Source organism: Rhinoraja longicauda, chromosome 7 (assembly GCF_053455715.1).
Source record: "Rhinoraja longicauda isolate Sanriku21f chromosome 7, sRhiLon1.1, whole genome shotgun sequence".
NCBI classification, from domain to species: domain Eukaryota; kingdom Metazoa; phylum Chordata; class Chondrichthyes; order Rajiformes; family Arhynchobatidae; genus Rhinoraja; species Rhinoraja longicauda.
The window spans coordinates 65,873,604-65,901,177 of record NC_135959.1 but is presented as its reverse complement, the minus strand read 5'-3'; the positions used below and the strand labels follow the sequence as shown (position 1 = coordinate 65,901,177).

At 42.5% G+C, this 27,574-nt stretch overlaps 1 protein-coding gene across 2 annotated transcripts in view; it reads right to left on the bottom strand.

Annotated features, from left to right (window-relative positions):
• Window positions 1–7,594: 7,594 nt before the first annotated feature.
• Window positions 7,595–27,574, bottom strand: part of LOC144595346 (protocadherin-17-like) — a 104,755-nt gene continuing 84,775 nt past the window's right edge. For both annotated transcript variants that reach the window (XM_078402748.1, XM_078402747.1), the window contains exon 4: window positions 7,595–10,342. In XM_078402748.1, the coding sequence (XP_078258874.1) occupies window positions 9,651–10,342 (692 nt within the window). In that variant the 3' untranslated portion in view covers window positions 7,595–9,650. The remainder of the gene's footprint in view (window positions 10,343–27,574) is intronic.

Sequence of the window (27,574 nt, the reverse complement as noted above, 5' to 3'; positions counted from 1 at the left end):
ACAAAATTGGCTGCTGCTTCTCCCATATATCTACCTTTCAATTTAACAACTTGGCTGTAAAACACTTAGCAATGGGCCCTTCTCTTTGAAATATGATGCACATGTCACGTGAAGATATTGTAATCAAGCTGAAAGCACTGTCCTACATAGTCTCTGTATTTCCTTGGATTCCCAGTGTTTGCACTGTTATTTTTGCAAGGACAACAGCTTTCTTTATTACTGAATCCCTCGCAGATGAATGTCTCTGCTGCAGTAGATCTGGGAGAGGCACTTACACCTTGTTAAGCTGCCTCCTCGGTTGCTTTTACCACCGGCACCTCCTGCTGCTCTCAGGTGTTCTGGGATTCACCATGTATAGGGTCAAGAAACTCATCAGGAAGGCTGGCTCCGTCCTGGGGGCAGAGTTGGATTCATGGGAGGTGGTCGTGGAGGGGAGGATTCTCCTCAAACTGCGGAGCATCTTGAACAATGCAGCTCACCCCCGCCATGTCAGGCTGGTCAACCAGAGGAGCACCTTCAGCAACAGACTGGTTCCACCAAGATGCAGGACAGAACGCCACAGGAGATCCTTCTTCCCTGTGGCTATCAAAATTTACAATTCCTCCCCCTTCTGTCATGGGGTAGACTGAGACTGACTCCCCTCCACCCCCCTCCCCCCCCCCCCTCAATCTTTGCACATCCCCAAAGCCTTTCCACTCGTCACTTTAATTTCATGTTTCATGTATTTTGTGTTCTTTATGACTGTCGGCATATTAATTTCCCTCCTGGGATAAATAAAGTTCTATCGTATCTCCTTTTGGTCTCCTAACCTGAGGAAAGACGTTCTTGCCTTAGAGGGAGTACAGAGAAGGTTCACCAAATTAATCACTGGGATGGCGGGACTTGCATATGAGGAAAGACTGGATAGACTGGGCTTGTACTCGCTGGAATTTAGAAGACTGAGGGGGGATCTTATAGAAACATATAAAATTCTTAAGGGATTGGAGAGGCTAGATGTGGGAAGATTGTTCCCGATGTTGGGGGAGTCCAGAACCAGGGGTCACAGCTTAAGGATAAGGGGGAAGTCTTTTAGGACCGAGATGAGAAAACATTTCTTCACACAGAGAGTGGTGAGTCTGTGGAATTCTCTGCCACAGAAGGTAGTTGAGGCCAGTTCATTGGCTATATTTAAGAGGGAGTTAGATGTGGCCCTTTTTGCTAAAGGGATCAGGGGGTATGGAGAGAAGGCAGGTACAGGCTACTGAGCTGGATGATCAGCCATGATCATATTGAATGGCGGTGCAGGCTCGAAGGGCCGAATGGCCTACTCCTGCACCTATTTTCTATGTTTCTATGTTTCTATGTATCGTATCGTGTGTAAAGTCAGCTTTCCCCGGCTCTGTGACCAGCTGAGTGCACAATCTCTGTGTTTGTGCAGCCTCTCCTGAAGGATTTTTAATCTCTCGGCTTGGGGTGGGGAGTAGGAGAGTGCTGGGTCTTGTGAGCAGAGACTCTTGACGGGGACAAAGTCTAACATCTGAGAGGGGAATGGTGGCTGGTGAAATGGGTACGGGGTCAACGTGAGTGTGTGTTTGTAATAAATGAGAACTGGTGAAATGATGGAGGTAATTAAAATTCTTGAAGATTCCTGGAAATGTTGGGTGAGGGATAATTGACTTGTAATTTTAAGAGTGGGCGTACATGAAGAACCTTTCTATTCTTGGTCATAGTGAAATTCATCTATTGCATCTGAGTTTGTTGATTGAGTCTCCTGAAGATGAGTTCTACAATCTTGTATGAAATTAAGGTGAGAGGGGCAAAATTTAATAGGAACCTCAGGGAAAGCTGTTTCACTCAGAGGATGGTGGCTATGTGGAACAAGCTGCCAGAGGAATGAATAAATGAATGAATACTTTACAAGTAGTCATTGGGGCAGGTATAATAATAACTATAGGAAATTTGGACAGGTACATGGACAGGAAAGGTTTAGAGGAATATTGATCAATTTCAGGCAAATGGAGCAGCTTAGATGGGGCATATTGGCCAAACGGGCAGTGTTTCCGTGCCAAATGACTAAACAAACAAACCCTCACATCACCTCGTTTACATGAACTTTTAAGAAGTCTTCTGAGAATCTGGAATTTGTTGTGACATACTTCTCAGCAAAGTCCTGCCTGAACCATGAGCATAAACCAAGCTCCACAGAAATGTAATGCCATATCAGGAGGTGCTTCCCACTTCAAAATCTGTTGGAAATGTTGCCCTACAAGTGTTTGGGTTCCTGATTTGTTTAGCCAGTTCAAAAATACCTTAAGTATTTGAATAATCTCACCAATGACAGCACCTGGGTAAAGTGATCATAATACCTAAGGAATCCTTTGGATGATGGGAAAGAGCATGGGAATGAGCTTGGAAGTAGAATTTCAGGAAGGAGTTTAAGGGTCATGTGTAAGAAATTATTATGCCACCTGACTATAAACTAACACAGTTAAAAAGCAGTGGTTTATAATTCGTAAAGTTGAGAGGTTTCGAGCATTGTTCGTGACTCTAGTGATTGCTTTAGAACACTAGAAACCAGCTTGTCTGTCATTCATGCTATTGTGGTCATTTTAAGTTTCAAGCTTAATTCTGCTTCTCTGTGATCCCACCATTAAATATCTCTGCTTTTTAACTAATGATTTTTGAACATTGTATGTCGAGCTGATTATAGGCACTTCCTCCATCTTTTTTTCATTGCGTGTCCAATGCCAGGCGTTTTCGGTAGATGCAGAGGGTCCTGTTTAATTCAAAGAATTCACCTTTGTGAAAAATCAGCCTTTTTCCATCTTATTGTTCATCTGGATGATTCGAGCAAATCACTAGACTCTGTGTATCTGTCCCATGCTAAGGACATCACAATTCTTACTGTAAACTCTTTGCAAACTCTTTGTTTTTAAATAACCTGATCCTAAAGTCTCAGGTATTGACGACACTTCATCCAGCTGATGACCAATGTTTTGCCACTAAAGGTTGGGCACTCTAGTGTTTAGAGATACAGCGCAGAAATAGGCCCTTTCGGCCCACCGGGTCCGCGTTGACTAGCGATCCCCGCACATTAACACTATCCTATACCCACGAGGGACATTTTTTAAAAACATTTACCAAGCCAATTAACCTACAAACCCGTACGTCTTTGGAGTGTGGGAGGAAACCGAAGATCTCGGAGAAAATCCACGCAGGTCACAGGGAGAACGTACAAACTCCGTACAGACAGCACCCGTAGTCGGGATCGAATCCGGGTCGCCGGCTCTGCATTCGCTGTAAGGCAGCAACTCTACCGCTGCGCCACCGTGCTTATTTACATCGCAGCATTTTGACATCCTACAATGTTTCTTTGAGGGAAACGACCTCAGTAGAAAATGATAATCAGAATCTTAGTGAGAAATATTTAATGCTTTTTTGATATTTGCTGGAGGTCAAATTATATGAGCATGTTGTTTAGGGTTCAATAACTAACCCAGGCATTTAATGCTTAAAGTATCACCAGACGTGGGAGATGGTATGAGTTTAAAACTAAAGGCACACTTCATGACATGTTGCTGCTGCTCCACCTGTTGTTTGGGATGACCTCCTGATGGCTAAACACCAAAAACAAGGTTTCAAAGTTTAACACTGGTTTATTGATGGGAACTCTTCCCTCTGCGAACTGCACTTCCACATTGAGAATTCGAAACCAGTTAACATCTCAGATGACTTGGAAGTAAGCACAGCAGCACCTTTACTTGCTCAGAGGTTAAAGAGATTTGGCATATCACCAAATGCTTTAACAAACCTCTCGATGCATTGTGGAAACTATCTTGACCAGTTGCACATTGCCCGGTACAGCACTTCCGATGAACAGGAAAGCAGGGCTGTAGAGAGTGGTACACTAAACCCTGTCCATCGCGAACATAACCTTCTTACCATCAAAAGCATCTACACGAGGAGCTGCTTCAAGAAGGTGCCATCAAGGATTCCCACCGTCCAGGTCAAGCCCTCTTCTCAGCTTCTATTGGAGAGGTGTTGCAGAGGCATGAAGTCCCTCACCATCAGGTTCAGTAACATGTGGTTTCCAACAACTATCAGATTCTTGAACCTACCTGCACAATCCTAATCCAACCTCAGCCACAGAACACTACGGATTATCTCTTATAATGCCAGAGAGTTGCATTATTAATTATATATTTTTGCACTAGTGTCTTGTTTTTTAAAAATTATCTTGTAGAATTTATGTGCAATTTATTTGTGCTTTATATTTTTTTACATGGTCTGAATCTTTGTGCCTGTGAAGCTCCTGCAGACAAGACTTTTGTAGTATCTGTATCTTACCTTGTGCATTACCGTGACAATAAACTCGACTTCAAAAAGAAATCAATGAGAAATGTGCTGATTTCTTTTGTGTGGAGATCCAAGTGAAGCAAATGTTGTAACCAAAAAACCTTTGTTACATGAAGCTAGTTATAAATGAATTGTATTGGAGACACAGTGATATTTTTACTGTCTTTGGGATCTTTTTGATCTTTTCTGTTCTTACCTACTTGAAGGTAAATGTTATTATATGTACAGTATTAGTAATATTGCTTTTATGAACCGATTTCAGTCTCAATATATTTTAACCCTTCAACCTCTTGTTTCAAAACCTCCACCGTTTTTGTGCTCTGGGCTTTGTACCGTCTGTTAAAATTGATGTGCATTGTAGATTGGTTTTCATGTTTATTCTGCCCTGGGCACTTCCGATAGAAAAATGATAGATTCCTTGTGATCAGACACATCTTTTTTTCATTTCTTTCGCTGTTAACCTCTAATTCAGTTCAGGTTATATACACTTCAAAATTGCAACGCATTTAAATTACGGAAATATTTCCTTAGTGCTATTTTGTGATTTACTCCTCTGAAGGTTCCTCAACTACGATTCCTTGATTTTTGTTTGGTAGGCCACATTTTTGTGACCATTACTGTGAAATAAATGTTACCTTATTCTGTTTTGTAGTTTGCCGTTACTCGGAAGTTCTATCACGTTGAATGTTTTTGTGCCATGCGTTAGAATGTTTTCTAAGCTCTGGGTGGTGCAACGGTAGAGTTGCTGCCTCACAACGCTGGAGACCTGGGTTCGGTCCCGACGACACGTGCTGTCTGTATGGAGTTTGTACGCTCTCCCCGTGACCGCGTGGGTTTTCTCCGAGATCTCCGGTTTCCTCCCACACCTCCAAAGACAGGTAATTGGCTTGGTATGAGTGTACAATTGTCCCTCGTGTGTGTAGGATAGTGTTAGTGTGCAGGGATCGCTGGTTAGCGCGGGCTCGGTGGGTCGAAGAGCCTGTTTCAGCACTGCGTCTCTAAAACTCTAAATAAAAACTGCTGACCATGTGAGGAAGTTTGTGCACGTCCAAAAGTTATCGCCTCGTTCTCCATATGACACACTCGTCAGTAGCTTTTTGCTGCTGGGCCCTTTCGGCGGTTTTTAATTGACAAGGAACTCACAGTTGACACCTTTTTAGTCATTTTCATGTTTTGAATAAAGGAACCGTTAAAGATAATGGAAACCTGAATTAATTAAAGGGTTGGAGACACAGGAGACTGGAGATTGTGGAGTCTTGAGCAAAAATCAAACTGCTGGATAAACTCTGGGGGGCGACCACTATGCTGAAAATCTGCATTTTGTTCTGCCAGGGTCAGCAGGAGTTCCTGCCACTAGCTATTTTAATTCCTCTTCCCAATTCCACGCTGGCCTTTCTGTCCTTGGCCTTCGGTGCCAGAGTGAGGCCTCACACTCCCCTCATCAACCTAGCTTCACTATCCCCCCCCCCCCCTCATTTCTCTGCACACACCTTTCTTTCTACTTCCCCGCTGCCATCATCTACTTCCTTTCTCCTCCTACCTTTGCTCATCATCCACCCTTCCCTATTCTGGGTTCCCTATTTATTGTATCTTCTCTCCCCTTCCCTGTTCGCTTCAACCCACCATCCCTCTCTATAGTTCTATGCTTCATTCCCCACCTTCCTTTCTTATCCGATTCCACCATTTGCACCCTTTTGTCTTCTCCAATTGCCACCTCCAGCTCTGGTTACTGTCTCTCTCACCTCATCCATATGTTAATCAAGCCCTCCTAACTTGGAGTCATAGAGTGATACAGTGCGGAAACAGGCCCTTCGGCCCAACTTGCCACACCGGCCAACATGTCCCAGCTACACTAGTTCCACCTGCCTGCGTTTGGCCCATATCCCTCCAAATCTGTCCTATGCATGTACCTGTCTAACTGTTTCTTAAATGTTGGCATAGTCCATGCCTTAACCACCTCCTCTGACAGCTTGTTCCATACACCCACCGCCTTTTGTGTGAAAACGTTACCCCTCAAATTCCTATTAAATCTTTTCCCCTTCATCTTAAACCTATATCCTCGGGTCCTCTATTCACCTACTCTGAGCAAGAGACTCTGTGCCTCTACCTGATCTATTCCTCGTATGATTTTATACACTTGAAATTATTTTTATTTATACACCCTCCTTACTTGGATCCACCCATCGTTTTGACCGTTCTTGTCCCACCCCTACCCCTCACCTCTTTCGACTAGTAATTTTCCCTCCATTCCATCAGTTTGAATAAGGCTCCCGACCTGAAACATTACCTGTCCATTTCCCTCCACAGTTGTTGCCTGACCCACTGCTTTTAGTTAAAAGGTTGTGGAGAATCTGGTGACAAATATGTGTTTTCATTCCTCAAAGATATTCCTAAGATGATTTTTGTTTTATTTCAGGGTCGGGGGAATGGAGCGGGAGGAGGAGCACGTGTATCAGCGCCCGGTGCGATTCGGCCGCGGGGACTTCCATCCCCTTGCGGGGACTGTGCGGGTCGGTCGGGGACGAGCTGTCTGTCCGTGGGCGTGGGGAAGAGAGTGGAAGTTTTGTTGCCTCCATCACAGTGAGGGGGTGTTTGGAGTCACTGTGATGGACGTTTGTGTTGGGGTTATGTGTCTTGTGTTCTTTTTTTCTATGACTGCTATGTAGTTTCGTTCGGTACTTCGGTACCGAATGACAAATAAAGCTCTGTTATACTGTTATACTGTGTTATATTGTTATCATCATCCCTGCCAGTGGCCGCTTAGTGAAGAAGCAACATTAGTGAATGCAAACTTGTGATCTTAATATTCTGTAATATAACCAATTGCATGACTGACATTACAAAGTCCTCCATTTCTTGTGAGATGTGGGTTTATTCACCGATTTAGATCATACACAGTACTCCAAGATAACATCTAGTTATTAGCAATATACACAATTTGCTCAGCAAGTGTAGAATTTAATTATTTTTTTGGAATAGATATTTTAAGCTGTTTTGTTTTCATAAAAACGGGGAAACCATCTTAATATTTAATCATGATGCCCGTAGATTTCTTCAGCTGAGACACTTTCAGTAAGATTATATTTTGGTCTGATCTGCTAAACAAGGGCTGCAATTTGTTGGCAACCAGATAACTGATTTTGACAGTTACAATACACTACTCACTGCAGCCACTCATCTGTAATTACAAAGAGGTGTCCTGTGGTACAGGCAGCTCACCATACTTCCGTGGCTTTAATGAATGCAAAGGCTGGTAGCATTGACGTTAGTAATTGGTTTAATTCTTTGTCCTTGTTTTCCAGATAGATCACATTAAAACACAGCCATTTAACAATAGCAGTTGAATTATTCCATACAACATATGCTTTTCTCACCAGTTGCCCAGTGTAGCTCTAAGCCTTATGGGATGACAGGGACTGATAAATGCAGAGCATCAGCCCAAGGACCAAGGGGGGCTGGGGAAGTCAGGACCTCAATCAGGCTTCTTTCAATTACATTTCAAGTCAACAAACCTTGATAGCAAAAATCCCTCTCCACTACTTCTCTGATTAATGTTGCTTGATGCCAAAATAATGTAATTAGGCATTAATGAGTGGGTGTGTGTTATGTTGGCTATCAGGACTAGCTGTTGACCTGAGTGACTTCTACTCAAATTAGAAAACAAATAGCTGAAAGTGTATCTTAATGAGGCTGTGAAAATATTTCACTGCTGCTCAGCTTCATTTTTCATTTTGCTGTTAATTAAAATGTTGAGGTTATGTTTTATTAAGCTGATATAGATTTAATGGAAAGCTCTTCAGAGAAAATGGATGGTGAAAAGAGTAAATAATGAATAAGCAACAAAGTATCTAAATAGGGTCATTGATGAGCTTAGCTCCAGTTATTTTTCTTAGTTTTCCTATCTAATGTGAGCATTATTAAGCGGGATTGTTGTTATTTTTAGCTATCAAGTTGAGTTAACCTGACATTGTTCAATCTAATAAAAACTGCAGCGCACACAAAAAAAGCTCAACAACGTTGAAACATTTCAAAATATGGAGACAATTTCAAAACAATACTGATAAGTACACATTTCTAATTTGGTCACCATACTTTGAATGATTGATATACTTGAGGGGTTAATTTGATGAAAACATTACTGGCTTGTTAAACAGAACCTGCTTGTGAACACTGCTACCCACATTCCAAAGGGAAAAGGGGGAAAATAGTGAAATTAAACTCATAGAGTTCGACAGCTACTAAGGCAACATTTGCCAAATACAGTATAAGCCCAAATATTTTGCAACACAACTATATATTAATTTAATAAAATACACAATATAGCTCTTAGTACAATTAACAAATTTGGCTCATATGCACTGATATTGCAATAAATCAATTAAAAAGCTAGATTCGGTGTAAACACTCCATGGTTTTTACATTTGCACATTTATGTTTTGTTTTGCAAGTACTTCATAGGTATTCCCTTTCATGAGTCATTTTAGTGTCCATTTTGAATGCAACATAAATATCTACAAACAAGGAACAGTGTTTTTTTTTACACAACATATTTTTATCATCTGACAATAATATGATGACAACATTATGATAGCTAAAATGTAGAAGAGGAATTCAAACAACTGGACACTAAAATGTCGCTCTTTGGTCGAACAGCTCAGAGAATACCCTTTTGTGTTTGTTTTCTGTTCGCTTTGAGAGTGTGGGGCAAACTTTTTCCTCTGCAGGACCCATTTTATAGAAATATTTTAAAGCGGCTTTGTACAAATGGTTTAGATGTGCATTGCTGCATAATGATCCAGAAATGCCCAATGTGATGACAATCAATGATCACTGTTTACTGCAGATAAATCTAGTTCATAAGGACACCTACATCGGCCAACTATTACTGTACACGCTGAATTAGACTCAATGTTTTCTGCAAAGCTGATACCTGCTTCTTATAATGCTGCCCTTTGTGGATTTAATTTCCCTAATGCACAGCTCTTCTGGATAGCTTTTCAGCACCTGCATCCCCACTTTATTCTCGGGAAGGGCACATTTTGAGATTGTCAAAATTCAATTCAGTGAATGAAGCACATCAATTTTCATAACTATCCTGGTGAAAACACATGTAGCTTGTTTCCTAAGACACACAAAAAAAAACACAATGATAAGTGCACAATAGGCACTTTGAATTCTAGCTCACAGAATCAATCAGCATGATCTTTCCTTGTATTCTGTCACAGTTCTCCATATGATAAAACAATGCTGCCTCAAACTTTTTGAGTGTTTGTCCTTTAGAAGAAAGGTAGTGAACTGACTCTAGTACTCCTAATTCATTTTCTCATCGTTGAAGGGTCACTTCCTCGACAATCTTGTAAAAGCTTGTCGATTTCTCGAACTACCTGCTCAGCATCCACTCCATCCCGTCCTTCGTCCCGTGTTGAGGGTTCATACTGATCCAAGACAGTGTCTACCTCATTGTATTCTCGACCAACTCTTGAATGCACATCTGCAAAGACTGTAGCCACTGCTTCAGGTGTAATAAAATGGCTGTCACGTCGTTTATCAGGTGACGGGTAGTGGCCATCAGATGTTAGGTATTGGCTGCTTGGCTCTGCTGACATGTCGGCCATTTTTGGCTTCACCTCAAATCCACTCAGGGATTGTTTACTTGATTTGTTACTGCCTGCAACTGAAGTCTTGTCGGGACTGCTTGCAGCTGATGAGACCTCTTGCAAGAGAGGACTAAGAGCACGCTTTGCTTTTAAATAGGGTTTTACATTTGCAACAAGAATGGTGTGCTCTCGCTTGTCTTTGCCAAAAGTACAGAAAGTTTTTTTCCCAGAGGGAATTGTGTTTTCTTGAGATTCAGATTCAACTGCGGCCTCCACTACTGGTACAAAAAGATTCCGACGGTAATCTGAACATTCTGCTTGGTTTGGAGCAGGGAACTGAGGCATCCAACACTTATCTGAATGACCCAAGACACGGCATTCATCTGTACAATTGACGCAGTCCTCCTTCTCTGTAAAAAAACAAAACCTATTATGCCTCAGAGAACAAATCACTTTAGCCAGCAGAACACATTAACAGCCAAGGCCTATAATTAGAGTCCAATTAGCTGTTCTAGTTAGCGGATATGAGGAGTAGCGAGGATAGAAAAAGTGTTTCTCCAGTCAGATAACCAAGGCTATAATAACTCAGATGTAAATGATATTAAACTATGAGACGTAGATATTTTCTTCACGTTACACAGAAACCTGTTGTTCGGTATCTATTTAATCAATTTAAATATCAAAATATAAACATGACTATAATGTATTAAAATGATTCCCAAAATGTGTGAATTTATGAGACAGCAATTTTCAAATCAACATCTATTTACAGTTTAAAAAAATTATTTTTACAAATCAGATACCATGTTTTCATTTTAATAACATCAGATATTTTTAAGAACAAATTTTTGTTACAAACTCATTCTGAAAATATTTAGATCTTCCTTACTCTTTGCAAGGTTTTTGCTTTACGGTTTGATAAAGGTTAATGAATTATAAAAGCAGTTTTGGCTTTCCATTTTGATCATGAAAGCAACTGTTTAAACTATCCCAGTGCATTTAATGGCCGGTTCTAAGAACATTTTACAGAAGCATTTTTCTGAGGGACAAATACAAATAAATACGTCCATTTCTTAAAGTTATTTTGTTGATTTGTTAACATTATATCTTGACGACAGTCTTCGTTACCACCATGTTAGCAAGAGTTAATTTATTTTTACACATCTTTCATGAGATCAGGATATTTGAAAGGGCTTTATAGCCAATTAAAATATTAATTGTGTTCTGCAGTAACTCGTAACAATCAGCAGGGTCCAGTGATGACCAATGAGATAAATAACCAGAAAATCTTTAATTGGACCTTAAAACAACAAAATTTGGTGTACTAGACAAATGCTGTGGTCAATGCAAATTCTATTTGGATCTCTTGAAAACAATGTCAACAAAAAGCCATTAAGGAGGCACATGACACTTTTATGTGCTAATATGATTTTTGATGGGAGTTGCATGTAGCATTCACAGCCTTTGCATCATCACTGGAATTTAGAAGGATGAGAGGGGATCTTATCGAAACGTATAAGATTATTAAGGGGTTGGACACGTTAGAGGCAGGAAACATGTTCCCAATGTTGAGGGAGTCCAGAACAAGGGGCCACAGTTTAAGAATAAGGGGCAGGCCATTTAGAACTGAGATGAGGAAAAACTTTTTCAGTCGGAGAGTTGTGAATCTGTGGAATTCTCTGCCCCAGAAGGCAGTGGAGGCCAATTCTCTGAATGCATTCAAGAGAGAGCTGGATAGAGCTCTTAAGGATAGCAGAGTCAGGGGGTATGAGGAGAAGGCAGGAACGGGATACTGATTGAGAATGATCAGCCATGATCACGGTGCTGGCTCGAAGGGCCGAATGGCTTCCTCCTGCACCTATTGTTTATTGTCTATTGATAGTAGGTGGGTCTCCACCTTATTAACTAACCTTGTGAGCCAGCGCTGCCGTCGCAGCTGCGGCTTGCCTGCAGTCCGTCTGTCTTTTGTGTTTTTTGTTGTTTTTGTCTGAATTGTAGTTTAATATGATGTAGTGTTGTATGTTATGTTGGGGGGGGGGGGTGGGAGGGAACGGGAACTGTAACATTCTCTCTCCAGAACGGAGACGTGACCTTTGTTCTGTGTCGTGTCTCCGTTCCCGTTGCGGCCTACCACCGGCCATTCACCTGGGAACACCTGGGGCTCTGGTTCGCAGAGCCCGCGGCGCGGACTCACCACCTGCGGCGCTGGCTGCCTGCGGATGCTGCGGGAGCGGCTGCGACTCGTCTCCGGCGCGGGCCGCGTGGACGTCGGAAGCCCGCAGGCCCCTGGATGGGGGCCGACATCGGGAGCTCCGGCAACGGCAGAGGCAGCGTGTTCGCCCGCCCCGAATCGCGGGGCTTGGGTCGGCCCGCCACGGACCTTTCACCGTCCAGCGCGGCCTGAAATAGGCCGTTGACCTTTCACTGTCCAGCGGGGGCTTCAATAGCGGGAGCCCCGACCGCCCCGACGTGGCAACTCCAACAGCCTGACCGCGGGACAAGACGGCAGGGAAGAGAAAAAGACATTTTGGCCTTCCATCACAGTGAGGAGGGACTGGAGGAGACTCACTGTGATGGATGTTTCTTTTTGTTTCTTTTTGTTTGGTGTTAGTTGTGATTGTATGTGTTATTGAATTTTTATTGATTAATCTTATTGGTCTTATTGTTCAACTGCGGGTAATGTTTCATTTTACTACACATTTATGTGTATGTAACAAATAAACGACTATTGACTATTGACTATTGTGATGGCCACAGGGTAGCTGAAGAAAAGAAACTGTAGTGTTGTGAAGGTGAACAAGGAGGAAGCTCTTAGATAGATACAAAATTCTGGAGTATTCCTTCTCTCCAGAGATGCTGCCTGTCCTGCTGAGTTACTCCAGCATTTTGTGTATATCTTCGATTTAAACCAGCATCTGCAGTTCTTTCCACCACAAGGAGGAAGCTCTTCTTTGCTTCTAGCCACCCACTGTATGTCGGGCTGGCTCGAACGTCTGTGCTTTGAATGGACCGAAGCAACACTGAAATGTGGACTGATCAAATTGCCAGAAACAACAGCATATAGAAGTGATTCAAACAAAGAAGCTGCGATCAGTGAAAGGACGACCGCTCATTCATTTAGCACAATGCTGACCAGAAAACTGAGGCTGTCAGATGCCAAACATAAGACATCGATGAGACAGTGTGTATTTGTTTTAATTTATCTCATTTTCGATCCCTGCAGATAAACTCCGAGTTTTCTTCCTTGAGTGAACAGGAACAGTTAGTTGTTGGTCGCAAACTAGAGCTCCAATTTCTAATCACGCGTTTGACTTGGGACAGCATTAAGTACGTTACTCATGCAGGGCTAACGTCAGTTGTGCCAAGGTGGATTGCCGAAACCAATTGTGTGATGACTACGGTTTCATTCGGAAGGGACTCATCGCGTGATCTTCCCCAGATAAAACTGATTTTACATGCTATTTGCACAAAATAAACCATGCACAAACAAGCTTAAATATCCCAGATAAGGTGGAAAATGGTTCTTCTATTGAGTATTAATGATATTGTTATGAGCATTACAGAATATGTTATCATCATTGCTGACAGGTAGCTTTGCTTTTGCCTGCCATGCTACTTGGTACATTGGATAACTGTACACTCTGGGTATACTGAAAACGACAGCGAAATGCTACTGCTCTGCTGTCAGGGCACAAACACACACATGCTGTGGCCAAGAGCAGATGCTACCATATTTTCTGGTCACAAGTGGGCTGCAATATGGATTGCTGACCTCGGCAGACAAATTCCACCGACGGAGAAGGATGCCATTGCCGCAGTAAAAGCAACAAAAGGCTAGAGTCCATAATGAAGCAGCCTCACACTTGCAGCATAGTGCCTATTACGTTGCGGATTAGATGATTTGGTAAATGTACAATAGGCAAAAGAAAACCTATATTCCTCTTTCAACATTGCATGATGTTGGGTCGAGTGGATCGATGAATGAATGAATGAATGAATGAATAAGTTTATTGGCCAAGTATGCAGATACAAGGAATGTGCCTTGGTGCTCCGCTCACAAATGACAACACAAACATACAGTTAACAATTAAGAATAAAGCATAAAAACATCAAAACAATAAGGATACACCATTACGGTCTAAACATGTGGGTGAAAATAAACCAGAGCAAAAAAGAGTCTACAGACTTTGTTTTTTTGAATAGAACTACCACTCGTGGAAAAAAGCTGTTTTTATGTCTGGCTGTGGCTGATTTGACAGTCCGGAGTCGCCTTCCAGAAGGAAGTGCTTCGAAAGTTTGTGGCCAGGGTGAGAGGGGTCAGAGATGATCTTGCCCGCTCGCTTCCTGGCCCTTGCAATGTACAGTTCGTCAATGGGGGGGGGGGAAGGTTGCAGCCAACAACCTTCTCAGCTGTGCGAACGATCCGTTGCAGCCTCCGGATGTCGTGCTTGGTGGCTGAGCCAAACCAGACCATGATGGAGAAGGTGAGGACAGACTCAATGATAGCAGTGCAGAATTGGACCATCATTGCCTGTGGCAGATTGTGTTTCTTCAGTGGAGGGGGTGGTTCTAGCAGTGGGAGAGTCTAGGACTAAAGGTCATAGCCTCAGAATTAAAGGACATTCTTTTAGGAAGGAGATGAGGAGGAATTTCTTTAGTCAGAAGGTGATGAATCTGTGGAATTATTTGCCACAGAAGGCTGTGGAGGCAAAGTCAGTGGATATATTTAGGGCAGAGATAGATAGATTATTGATTACTCGGGTGTCAGAGGTTATGGGGAGAAGGCAGGAGATTGGGGTTCGGAGGAAGAGATAGATCAGCCATGACGAAATGGCAGAGTAGACTTGATGGGCCGAATTGCCTAATTCTACTCCTATCACTTCTGATCTTATGATCTGCAATGTTCCAAACTGCTCTGCATGTATTAGAAAAGGAAAACTCAGGACAGATAACCATAGAGAGAGAGTTTTAAAGAGCAACTTAAAGGAAGACTGAGATCTTTCTTGTTCAGAGTGTTTTCTCTAACTGAAGAGAACTGAGCACATCATTAATACCGATATTTCAATGCAGTGCTAGAGAGTGCTGCCTTCTTTCAATTAATTTCAAGTTAGTAATAATAGTGCCCTTTGTTTCGGTATTAATAGACCAGTGGCAGCAGGGTGGTACATTAGCTCTGGGGCAGGATGTTGCTTCTTCTATGCTTTTCTAATAACCAAAGATTTTTTTGAAAGTTGTAGTTAGCTTGCAAAGTGGCGAGGCAAATGGAAATAAAGTTACTGTGGAGAAGTGGAACTAAAGTAAAAAAACCTGAGTGTGATTTATGCTGGGGTATTTGTGATATACATTTGGAAATATCTATTTGGAAATTGTAGCATTCTTATGTTCAAAAAATAGTGATGGCAGATGGCAGTAGATGTAAGAAAGGGGGAGATATATAAAGTACAAGCACTCATAATTCTGATGGATGGAAATATCGAGCAGCATGTGAATACCCAATTTTTTTTAAACTCCAGGTATACAGGCTGTAAAATTGGGCTTGGATCATTAATGTGACCGAATTCCCTTTCTGTCAGGTCCTCAATAGGGTTTCATTTAACATCCCCTTTTCATTACAGAAACTGTTATTTTTAGTAACTAACTAGACAAAGTGGACCCGTTGAGCCCAAACCTCTCCTGCATTGGTGCAGCACCCTCTACCCCCCTCCCCCTCTCCTTCTCCCCCTCTCCCACCTCCCTCCCTTCCCCCTCCTCTCCCCCCCTACTCCCCTCCCCTCCCTCCTCTATCCCCCCTCCCCTCCCCCTCCTCCCCATCCCTCCCTCCCCCCTCCCCCCTCCACCTCCCTCTCTCCCTCCCTCCCTCCCTCCCGAGGAGATGGATTTAAAGTTTAAAATGCGAATAACTTGAAAAATGTAACACCAATTTCAATAAAATTACCATTTTTACCATTAAAGTGACGACGGTGAGTAAGGTGGGCCTAAAATTGTCGCGCTATCTTGTACCGTTATGGCTGAAGTTCAGTTACAAACAAGATAACAAACGAGAGTTTTAGTATATAGATGAGTCACATCTGATTTCCTTAGTAATGGACACCATAAAAGAAGGGTGGCACAGTGGCTGGTGGAGCTGCTGCCTCACAGTGCTAGAGACCCGGCTTTGATCCTGATCTCGGGCGTTGTCTTTGTGGAGATTCCATGTTCCCCCTGTGACATTATAGATTTCTTCCGGGTGCTCCGATTTCCTTACTCATCCCAGAGTGAGACCTGGGGGTTTATAGGTTAGTTGGGCTTTGCAAACTGCCCCTAGTGTGTAGGGAGAGGATCAGAAAGTGAGATGACATAGAACTAATGGGTGACCGATGGTCAGTTTGGACTCGGTGGGCTGTTTCCATGCTGTATCTCCAAACTAAACTGAACCTTCTCATGTTAGTTGATGTATTCCTCACTCAGACTTTAAAATTCGATTCTCTTCATGACTTTGTAGTTGCACCACCCAAAAAAGGAGGGAGTTGCTGTTTGGCCAGCAAAACAAAAACTGTAGATGTCAGCAACTGCATCTTAAATTATGCTCCTGATCATGACACACCAAGGAACAAGTGATGATTTATGAAATCTAGCTATAACTCTTATTAATTTCCACATATAAATATTTAAACTTAAAGTTACCTGCAATACTTGATGTTATTCTTTGTTACTTTTTAAAATTCATTTTAGGAACAGTCATATTTGAAGTATTTGTACTCCATCACCCTTTCCCTCAGGGACCATTTATACAAAGGAATTTCGGTGATATCAGAAAACATGGAGATACAAAGAATAAACAAAATAAACCTTGTTCTTGAAAGCAGACTGGCTCCACCAGTGCTCCGCAAAAACATTCTAGAGGAACCTTACTTACCAAATATCACTGCTCTGCAGAGGTAGGATAAACAATGGGAATATTTTGAAATATTTAACTCGAAACAGGGTGTCAATATTAAACATATTAATAAATCTGGTGTATATTGGGGCAAAGAACCTTATGCCTGATGCCCCAATATGAGAAATTCAGCAGGATACAAGGTTCACTTCATCAAAGCTACTGAATAGGCCTATTCTTGATTAGCACAGGTGTCAGAGGTTATGGGGAGAAGGCAGGAGAATGGGGTTAGGAGGGAGAGATAGATTAGCTATAATTGAATGGCAGAGTAGACTTGATAGGCTGAATGGCCTAATCCTACTCCTATTCCTTATGACCTTATGAGCATGCAAAGTAAATCCGGCAAGTCCAAGGAGTCCTGTGAAAGGGGGAAGATAGTTGTAGACGGGAATAGAGGCGATTAAAGTAGTGTAAACGGCACGGCAGAGGATTGGTAACTGGTGTTGTTGGAATATTTTGGTTGAGTGTGTGGATGGGTAGATGGTGGGGGCTATGATAAGTAGTAAGGGATTTGGGATTGATGGTCAGGGAAATAGGGCAGGGAATAGTCATCAGATTGAGTGGGTGGTGTAGTTTGGGAGAAGGGGGCTTAGATTGAGGGAGACGGCGATGCATGGATGACTTTGCCAGACTGGTAGATAAGTGTTGGGTGAGGTTAGGGTATGTCAGAAGACTGGTAATAGAGGTTTTTAAATGGTGTGGGGGCGCTAAGGCAAATCCCCTTTAAGTACCAATGAAACAGGCCTCACAAGCAATGTTTCTGCTTCTGCTTTGTGCAAACCTTGCATGTGAGAAAACCATCATAACAAGTTGTTTGGTACAGTGAAGGAGCAACAGCTCTGAGGAAACTATGATACCTTGAACAGAAAGCATTGGTTAATTTTCACCTAATGCAAACCCTTAATCCCAGAGGTGTCTGTGCTTCATGGATGCACTTATTAGGTGTACTACATGCTGTAAAGAACGAAACAGGATAATAAATCTTTGGAAATCTGGCCAGAAATTACAAGGCAGTAATTCAATGAAGCATTTCTCATAATGTCATAAACTGCAAGGGCGGTTTAAGGAGAACCCAAAGAAATGGATTACTGCTTAACCTTATTGCTACAAATATATCAAAGGAGGACAGATTTGTGTAGCCTTGATTTTCCTGCCTATGTTGAATGGTGTTCCTCATTTATAAATGCTGTATGGTAACTGCACCAAATGCAATGGAGGCAGTACATATGACAGAATAAAAATATAGGGACACATTGCTGAAAGTACAGATGATAGAATAAAAATATAGGGACACATTGCTGAAAGTACAGGTGCCTACTGTATGTAATTGATTCCGCATTAGCACCAATTTCTCTCCAGCATGATAGTGACATTTAACAAACACCACAGAAATGGATAAATAAGTAGAAAATAGATAGAAATAGATTAATAAGTATTTAAAATGTTTGCTTTAATCTCCTGTGACTTCTTTATTGATAACAGGAATTTAAAATCAAGGCAATTTTGGTCCTTTTTATGACAGATAACATTTTAAAATTACAAACCACAGGAGGACATTTGTTCCATTGTGGCTGTGCCACCTCTTTTTCAAACAGCAAACCAAGAAATCCCACACTGCTGCAGTCTTCATCTTTCCTGTTAGCTGTCCTCACATCACTTACAATTATGGAAATGGGGTTTAATGAATCAAGATTGATTCCTTTGCAATTGCATTGAGTCTCACTGTGCCTTGCTAATTCTCCATGGTCTGTCTCAGGATTTGTATATCACTTTGCCTCTCTAACTTCAACAAATCTGAACGCAAAGAACATCTCTGAAATGATAGCGTTGATCTTCTGCAATGCTACTAACAGACTTAATTTGAATGTCCAACTGATCTGAAGCAAATTACATCTCCATAACAATTGGTATGTAAGGGATCAACTGGCCTGATTTGATATATCTTTGTTAATTAACATGTTTCTTCTAAAATGCTTTACATGGTCCCCCTGCATGGGTGAACAGTAGCATCTGGAGAGAGATGATGAGAATATCAGGACAATGGGGAAAGTTATTTAATTGAGGTAAAACAGATTACTGTTGTTGCAGATGTTCTTGGTAAATCCACATCTGACACGTGGGAGTTGTTTAAGGGACAGCACATCAGAGTTCAGGACCAGCATGTTCCAATAAGGGGGGGGGGGGTGTTAAGAATAGCAAGGTAAGGGAGCCTTGGATGACTAAAGAGGTTATAAATTTGTAAATTTGTTCTTTAAACAAAAAATGGTGGGTGTGTGTAACATGCTGGCTGTGGTGGTTATAGAGGCATTTAAGAGGCTTTTAGGTGGGGACATGGATATGCAAAGAATGGAGAGATATGGATCACGTGCAGCAGAGGAGATTAGTTTAACTTGGTATCATATTTGGCATGGACATTGTGAGCTCAAGGGCCTGTTCTTGTGTTGCACTGTGCCATGTTTCATGTTCTAAGGAAAATAAAATTAGATTAACGTAGTATCACTGTAAAGTGGTGGATGGTGTGGTGGGTGTGGACTTGGTGGGCCAAATGGCCTGTTGCCATGCTGTTTGACTTTCTGATTCTAAAGTAAATCCTGAAATCTTGTTGAATAAAGAGGACATGTAGCAAACTTTACAACCCAGAATGTAGCACGCGAGTAAAAATGTAGCAGTTTATTGGTATTAATGTAACTGATTTTAATTTTCACACTAACCACAACTCACAATCTCAAAGTCAGACACAAAGATCTCCCAACCTACCTGGATCAAGCAGCAAGACAGCCTGCATTGGCAACCAAAGGCATAATTATGCTATTTTGGATATACTGATTGCAATAATTAGCAGAATGACCATTTCTGTTTCATTGGTTTATAGAAAATAGCTGTTGCTTTTTTAGCTAATGTTATTCTCTTCATTTTTTGCAAACTATTATTTGTTGCTGAATTCAGATTATAGTGTTACTTTTGTTTGACTGAAACGCTACCGTTATAGTTCTTGACATTAAGCTGCTCACGTCCCATGAATCCAGCTAATAGTTCACTGGATTCATGGGGCAGCCAACCATGTTTGGAGATCCCAGTACCCAAGATGACAAATGTTCCCCAGTGAAATAGGAGCAGGATATATTTCGTCATCACGACTGGGTGACCTCTCTGATGCGCGACAATAAACGAAAATTGGGCGACCTGATAGAGATCTGTTGCAGTCACAGAAGGATTCTGTAGTGAGGAAGTTGAGAGTGATCTTGGCCTCAATGAAGGGAGAAACCCAGCACAGGAGAATGGTGAATGATCTTTCCATAGCATTTCACATATCTCAGTGATGATAGTTCTGGAATGCCCGAGCCTGCGTATAGTTCAGTGAGGTCCAGGTTGAATGTGGAGTCTCTGGGAGTAGGGTCTTTGCAGATGAGCATGTCTGTGTCTCTAGACCCGAGTTCCCAATCACCATGAGTGGCCAGCTATGGGCAAAATAATGCCACCAAGCTATGGCCAATAATGGGGGCTTAGGAATGCCACTTTGGTGTACATTATACGAGCACATCGACCCAGTGGCTACACTTCCTATTGGTTGTAGCGTGGACTATGAAAGGTGCTGAGAGTTTGCAGTTGTGTCTTCAAGTGTCATCAATGTCCGTTTCAATGGCCATTTACAGTTGATGAAATAGTTTCCACGTGCTCTATGGCGTCAGGGCGATGCCAGGTTCGACAGTGACCACACCAACACTCACACTAAGGTGAACTAATGTGATGTGTTTTAGCTACAGTGATAAGAAAGTCCATGACCGCACGGGGACTGTGCCTCGTCATGATGGCGCTGGCGATCTCGGGTTTTCCAAGCAGAGCAGTCCTGGTCTCGAAGGAGGAGACGTGGTGATCTCTGGCTTCTCCCTGCAGATCCCCCCCTGCCCCAAGCAGAGGCACTGGCAGTCTCAGGCTTATCCTGGCGGCTCAGCTTTGGGCTTGAGGAGGGCACTGGCAGTCTCAGGCTTATCCTGGCAGCTCAGTCTTTGCCTCTGCATGAGTGCAGTCCCTCACTGTCCATGCCAGGGCAGAAAGAGGCACTGGCATCTCCAGCTTCCTGCGGCCATTCTGTCCTCAACAGAGGTGCTGGCTGTCTCGGTCGTCTTCCCAGCAGCCCAGTCTTGACCGCACAAAGGCACGGGTGTTCTCAGGTTTGTCCCAGTGGCTCAATCTTTCACAAACCTACGATGGGGGAACACGGGGGAAGCCTCCCTCCCTCCTGCTTCTCTTGTCTTTCTCCTGCTTCTTTTGTCTTTCTCCAGCTTCTTCTGTCACTCTCTCCCTTCTCCTCTCTAGCCGAAATGCCTAAGTAGGCTGGCGACGTTCAGGCGGGCAATCTGATGTCTGTTAATTGTGCCCGGCTGTCACAATGATGCTGGGGACTGGCCTCTCCTGGCCTGTCAGCCAATGATAGGGATCAGAGCGGCCTCCAAGCCAGGGGGCGCTGTCACCATTCCTAGATTGTCTAAGCTTGAAGCAAAACAATCATTGGGCCCTCTTCTAGCATCAGGAAAACATCCAATCTCTGACCAGCCTGCTGAGTTACTCCAGCAATTTGTGTCCGTTTGTGCATTTACCTGCATCTGCAGTTCTTTGTTTCTACCACTTATACAATGATACTCTATTACTCTGTAATCTCTTACTTGGTGAATGCAGACAATCAGCAATAATGGACACCACCACCACCTCCACCCCGTCCCACGGTCCATTATAAGGTTTACTGTACAAGCAATACTGTTGTAGGGGGAGAGAAAAGGGGCTGCTAGGTCTACAGAGGTGAAACAATGAATTGGGGAATGGGCAGAGTGGGGCGGATGTACAGCAATTCCAGGAGACAAATGGATATTTGTTATTCAATTTCACATAGGATGGTGGGCAAGATTTAAATTGGTATTTCATTTATCTCTGAGATCAGCATTATGAGAATTAAATTATGTTTTCCTGAGAATCTCCCTTGACAGATGCTACAGGACAACATTGTTTAAGTTCTGTTGCAGGTGATCCTTAATACGTGTTGCACAGAGAATAACATCATGCTGTGTGGTCAGATGGGTTGTTAGTGTGGATGGGTTGTTCACTACAAGGCGTGCCTGGCAAATTTTCTAGACTAAGCAAAATGGCCCAGAAATAGTCATCATAATGTTTTGCAATCAATTTTTATTTATGTAACAGTGGCAGATTTCTACACCAGTGGGTTGCCAGGAGCAATGTGTGCTCCTTGAAAATCAATGATAATGGAAATGAAAATATGGAAATGCAAACATGTTGAGTAACTGTTTTAGACTGAAATTTGAAATAGGGAAAGATGATAGAATTCCAGATAACCCAAGGAAGCTACCATTGGATTAGGTTCAAAGGTTCAAAGGTCTGTTTATTGTCACGTGTACTAATTAAGGTGCAGTGAAACTCGAATGACAAGGATTAGGGGAAAGATTTCACCAAAATAATAGCAACTGAATAAAAATTGACAGGTTAGAGTAACAAATCCCCAAGATCAAATAATTTGCACCGCAGAGTGCTAAAATAAGTAGGTGGAAATACTGCAGGTGGCCTGGTATAACCATCCAGAGCTCTTTTGTTTCAGAAACACTTTATTAAGATTGCAAAATAACATAAATTATTCCACTGATAAAAGAAGTTAAAACAATCCTGGAAACCACAGGATTGTTCCTAGGGGATAACTAGTTGTAGAAATGTTTTTGTGTGGTGTAACAATGTTGTGCACGATGCGAAAGCATTTCATCAAAGTTGTAACTACTAGTTGTGAGGGGATACTTACTACACAAGTCCTTCTAGTGCATGACCTGCTTAAACACTGACAAAAAAAAAATCACGTGCAATACATGCTACTTAGGCTGTTAATAGTGCATATATTCGGTGCATATGGTAGAGGTGTTCACAAGGCAGGTGAGGACTGCTTCAGTGTGATGTACAGGGACCCACCATGACTTGGTCTACAGTCACGCACATAGATCGTCCTATGGATTGAACCCTTTGGACCCCCATATCAGAGGGAGGATGTGCTGGCGATGGAGAGGGTGCAGAGGAGGCTTACGAGAATAATCCCAGAGATGATTGGGTTAACGTACAAGCAGCATTTGATGGCTCATGGCCTGTACTCACTGGAGTTTAGAAGCATGTAAACTTCTAATGTTTACATGGAAAGGATGTTTCCAGTAGTAGGAAATAATTCATAATTTATTTCTATTAAAAAAAAATTTAAGTTGTAAAAGTACGAGGAAACTTTACAATGTAAACCAGGGGTCAGCAACCTAATCCGGCCCGCCGCCTGTTTTTGTTAATAATGGTTTTTGCAGTTTTAAAAGGTTGAAAAAAATCAAAAGAAGAATATTATTGGAACACAGCCATGTGTGAGGTGGGGGTGAGCTGCCAGCGATCCGACCACTCAGGGGGGAAGCGGTCGCCCGCTGGGCTGTGATACACCACCGACATTCACTGTAACCCTCCCACCCTGGCTGCAGACTGGAGTCCGGGCAAACGCGGTTGGGATGGGCATTGCCTCTGATCACTCAGCCTCAGAGTTGGGAGGTAACGATGTTGACAGCTCACAATAGCAAGGAATAAAATGTGCCCTCGTTTTTAATTTTACTTTCACAAGATCAGAGCTGTGCCTTCACTTGTCTCGCTGTTCAATATCGTTTTGCAGAACACAGAATGTGGAAACGAGGGACTATCAATGCTGGTTTCCAAAAAAAGACACAAAGTGCTGGAGTAACTCAGCAGGTCAGGCAGCATCTGTGGAGAACATGAATAGGTGGCGTTTTGGGTCAGGAACAACCCATTTGCAGTTACACTATAGCTGTGCTAAAATAATACAATATACGTCGACATTACCAGACTATTTGAGAACCAGATTAACTAATGCTCATTTAAATAGTGTATTTCTTTCGGCATCAACAAATGTGAACCCCCAATGTTGATATGCTTTTAAACAGCAAAAAAACTAATATATAATCTATTTTTAAAAAAAAGGTATCACAAAATGCTGGAGTAACTCAGCAGGCCAGGCAGCATCTAGGAGAGAGGGAATGGGTGGCGTTTCAGGTCGAGACCCTTCTTCGGTCTGAAACGCCACCCATTCCCTCTCTCCTAGATGCTGCCTGACCTGCTGAGTTACTCCAGCATTTTGTGATACCTTCGATTTGTACCAGCATCTGCAGTTATTTTCCTACATATTAAAAAAGCAAGATGATATCACTGTTCTTCTGGCTAAACAAAATCTTTCTTCTACTCTACTGCCAAGAGACATTCCTGTTTACGGTGGTGATCCTTTGCAGTATGAAATTTTTATCAGGGCATTTGAAAAAGGAGTGGAAAGAAAGACTGATGATAACAGTGACTTCTACCATTTTCTGGAACAATATATAAAGGGTCAGGCAAAAGACTTAGTCTGCAGCTGTCAACGCTCACCTTCGGACCAGGGCTATCTTGAGGCAAGTAAGCTGCTTGAAGAGCATTTTGGCAATGAGCAAAAGATTGCCACTGCTTATATAGCCAAGGCACTGGCCTGGCCAGCTTTCATATCTGAAAGCATTGCAAGCGTTCCCACTATTCCTTAGAGGTTGTTGCAATGCAATGAAACATCTCGCCTATATGAAGGAAATGAATCTTCCCTCCAATATGAAAACTATCCTTCTAAAACTGCCTTATAAGCTCAGAGACAAGTGGAGAGACAAGGCATATGAGATACAGGGAAAAACAAAATATCCAGCTGGATTTCCTGACCTGGTAAACTTCATAGAGGAACAAGTGAAGATATTATCAGATCCACTTTTTGGGAATACTGACGAAGCTAAGCCAGAGGCAACTGTTAAAGACCCTTCCTTCGTTAAGGTAAGAGAAAATTGGAAACGACCAGAAGCAGTTTTGCTACGACTGCAGAACCTGTTGAAGCACAGGTGCAAGAAAATCTGACAAAGAAGGGAATGAAAGCTGAATTACCTATCGCCAAACAGCCAAGTTCTTGTTTGTTCTGTAACAAAAATGGTCACACATTGGAGCAGTGTTGGCAGGTCAAGAACAAAGCATATAAAGAAAAGATGGAGTTTTTAAAGGAGAAGAAAATCTGTTTTGGATGTTTAAAGGTAGGTCACTTGAGCAAAGACTGCAAGAGTCTTTTGGTTTGTGTTGTATGCAAAGGAAATCGTCCTGAAATACTTCACATGGAATGAAAGGACAAAGAGAAGAAACCAGTACATACAGAACAGAAGGAAAAGGCAAGTGTGAGTGACGCTGTTCTTTCATCTCAAATGAGTGGGCATATTGGGGCCGGTGACAAAGCCAGCATCTTCTCCATCGTACCAGTGCAAGTAAAGAGCCACATTGGGAGTACAGTGTTGCAAACATATGCATTTTTGGATCATGGAAGCTCATCTACCTTCTGCACGGAAAGCTTGATGAGAAGGCTGAACATTACAGGACCAAGGAGGAAAATTCTCCTGCATACCATGAATCAAGTGAAGCCTGTGACTCATCGTCTTATCTCAGGTTTGGAAATGTCTAGTCTGGATAAGGATGATTTTGTTCAATTATCTGATGTGTTTACACATAAGACCAGATGGACGAAGGACCTCCAGGCGGGCATGAAACATCACGACAGCATGTGGTTCAAGACCCTGGAGCACAGGCACCAACGCTGCAATATGGTTAAAGTCAGCAGCCACGGACTCCCCAGACCAACGACCAGAGCCAACCTCACCTGTGGAAACTGTGGGAGGATCTGCCTGTCACGGATAGGCCTAGTCACTCACACAAGGAAATGTAACCACAGATGAAAAATCCCCCTCTCCAAGCAGGGCAACACCCAGCCGCACCATCATCTCCCGCAGAGGGACGGATGCCAGAGTTACACATAAGACCATGCCTGTTTCTCAGTTAAACATTCCCAGACAAGAAGACCTGAAGCAATGGCCTTACTTGAAGGATGTCAAGATTTCTGAAATAGACTCTGGCATTGATCTACTCATCGGAGCAATTGCTTCAAAGGTATTGGAACCTTGGGAGCTGGTCAATGGCCAAGGAGATGGACCATACGCTGTGAAAACCCTGCTGGGAAGGGTTATTTATGGTCCCCTGAGAAAAGACCACAACAGCAGGGATGGAAATGGCCATCCTGCTGCTGCTGTCAATCGAATATCCATTGCGAACCTAGAGGAGCTTTTGGTCAAACAATATGATTATGACTTTGGTGAAAGATCCGGCAAGGAAGAGGAAGAAATGTCCAGAAAATAAGTAAAGTTCTTGGACATTATGAATTGTTCGGCAAGGATGACAGATGGACATTATTATCTAGACTTCCCCTTTCAAGCAAGAGAATATCAGCATGCCGAACAACCATTGCATAGCAGAGCAGCGTATCCAGAGCTTGAAATGCAAGTTTGGCGCGAATGAGAAGTTTTATAATGAATATACATCTTTCCTGACGGAAATAATTGACAATGGTTATGCTGAAAGAGTACCAATGGACCAGATGAATCGAAGTGATGGAAAACGCTGGTACATCCCTAATCACGGGGTGTATCACGCGAAGAAAGGAACTTTAAGGGTGGTTTTTGACTGTGGTGCAGTCTTCAAAGGTACATCACTTAACTGCCAACTGCTGCAGGGTCCAGACCTAACCAACTCACTCATTGGAGTTCTCATCAGATTCAGACAAGAGCCGGTTGCTTTGATGGCGAATATCAAAGCAATGTTTCATCAGATCAGGGTATCAGAAAGGCATATTGACTACTTGCGATTTCTGTGGTGGCCCAACGGTGATGTGCAGCAAGAACTCGTTGAATAACGGATGAAGGTACGTCTTTTCGGAGTCTTGTCATCACCAAGTTGTGCAAACTTTGCATTGAGAAAGAATGCTGAGGATAATGGAGCATACTTTTCCCAAGAGGTGACAAACACGTTCTACGTGGATAATTGTTTAAAATCCATGCTTTTGTAACTGGAAGCCAGTTCAAATGGTAAAGGACCTGACTGCAATCTGCCAAATGGGAGGATTCATGCTATCAAAATGGATCAGTAACAGCCGTGGCAACCATTCCTCAAGCAAGCAGATCTAAAGAGATCAAGGAGTTGGACTTGGACAAGGACAATGCCAATGGAGAGAGCACTACGATTGCGCTGGTGCGTTGAAACAGATGTGTTCAAGTTCAGAATTGTTGTACAGGAGCAACCATACAATAGACGTGGCATCTTGTCTTTAAGATTTTTGACAAACAAATTTAACCCAAAATACGGGATGTCCCGGCTAATACGGGACAGTTGGCAACCTGAGGCCTCCAACACATTTCCAACTATTATGTACCCTGGCTCTCTTCCTGGGGTTTCCCAAAACTGCACCATTCTGATCTGCAATCTGTGACCTTATTGTTAAGTTTTGCTACATTGTCACACAATGGTGAAACACAGAGTGTGAGGGAGGAAATATAAAGCAAGGCCTGACACCACCCACACTAACCTGCTAACTTGAATGTACATGTTGACGTATGAAACAATTTCTCGCTCCCAAGTTTATTATTAAGGATAGTGTGCAAGGAAATATTCATATTATAGAGGTCAAACATGAATTGAGGGTAGGTCATGCCTGAAGAAATTGAATTCATTTCTTAAAGAAATGACAGAAGCAGTGGAGCTTTAAAGAAACTTGGGTATCCCAGTAAGCAGACAATTAAAATGTGACTGCCGGATC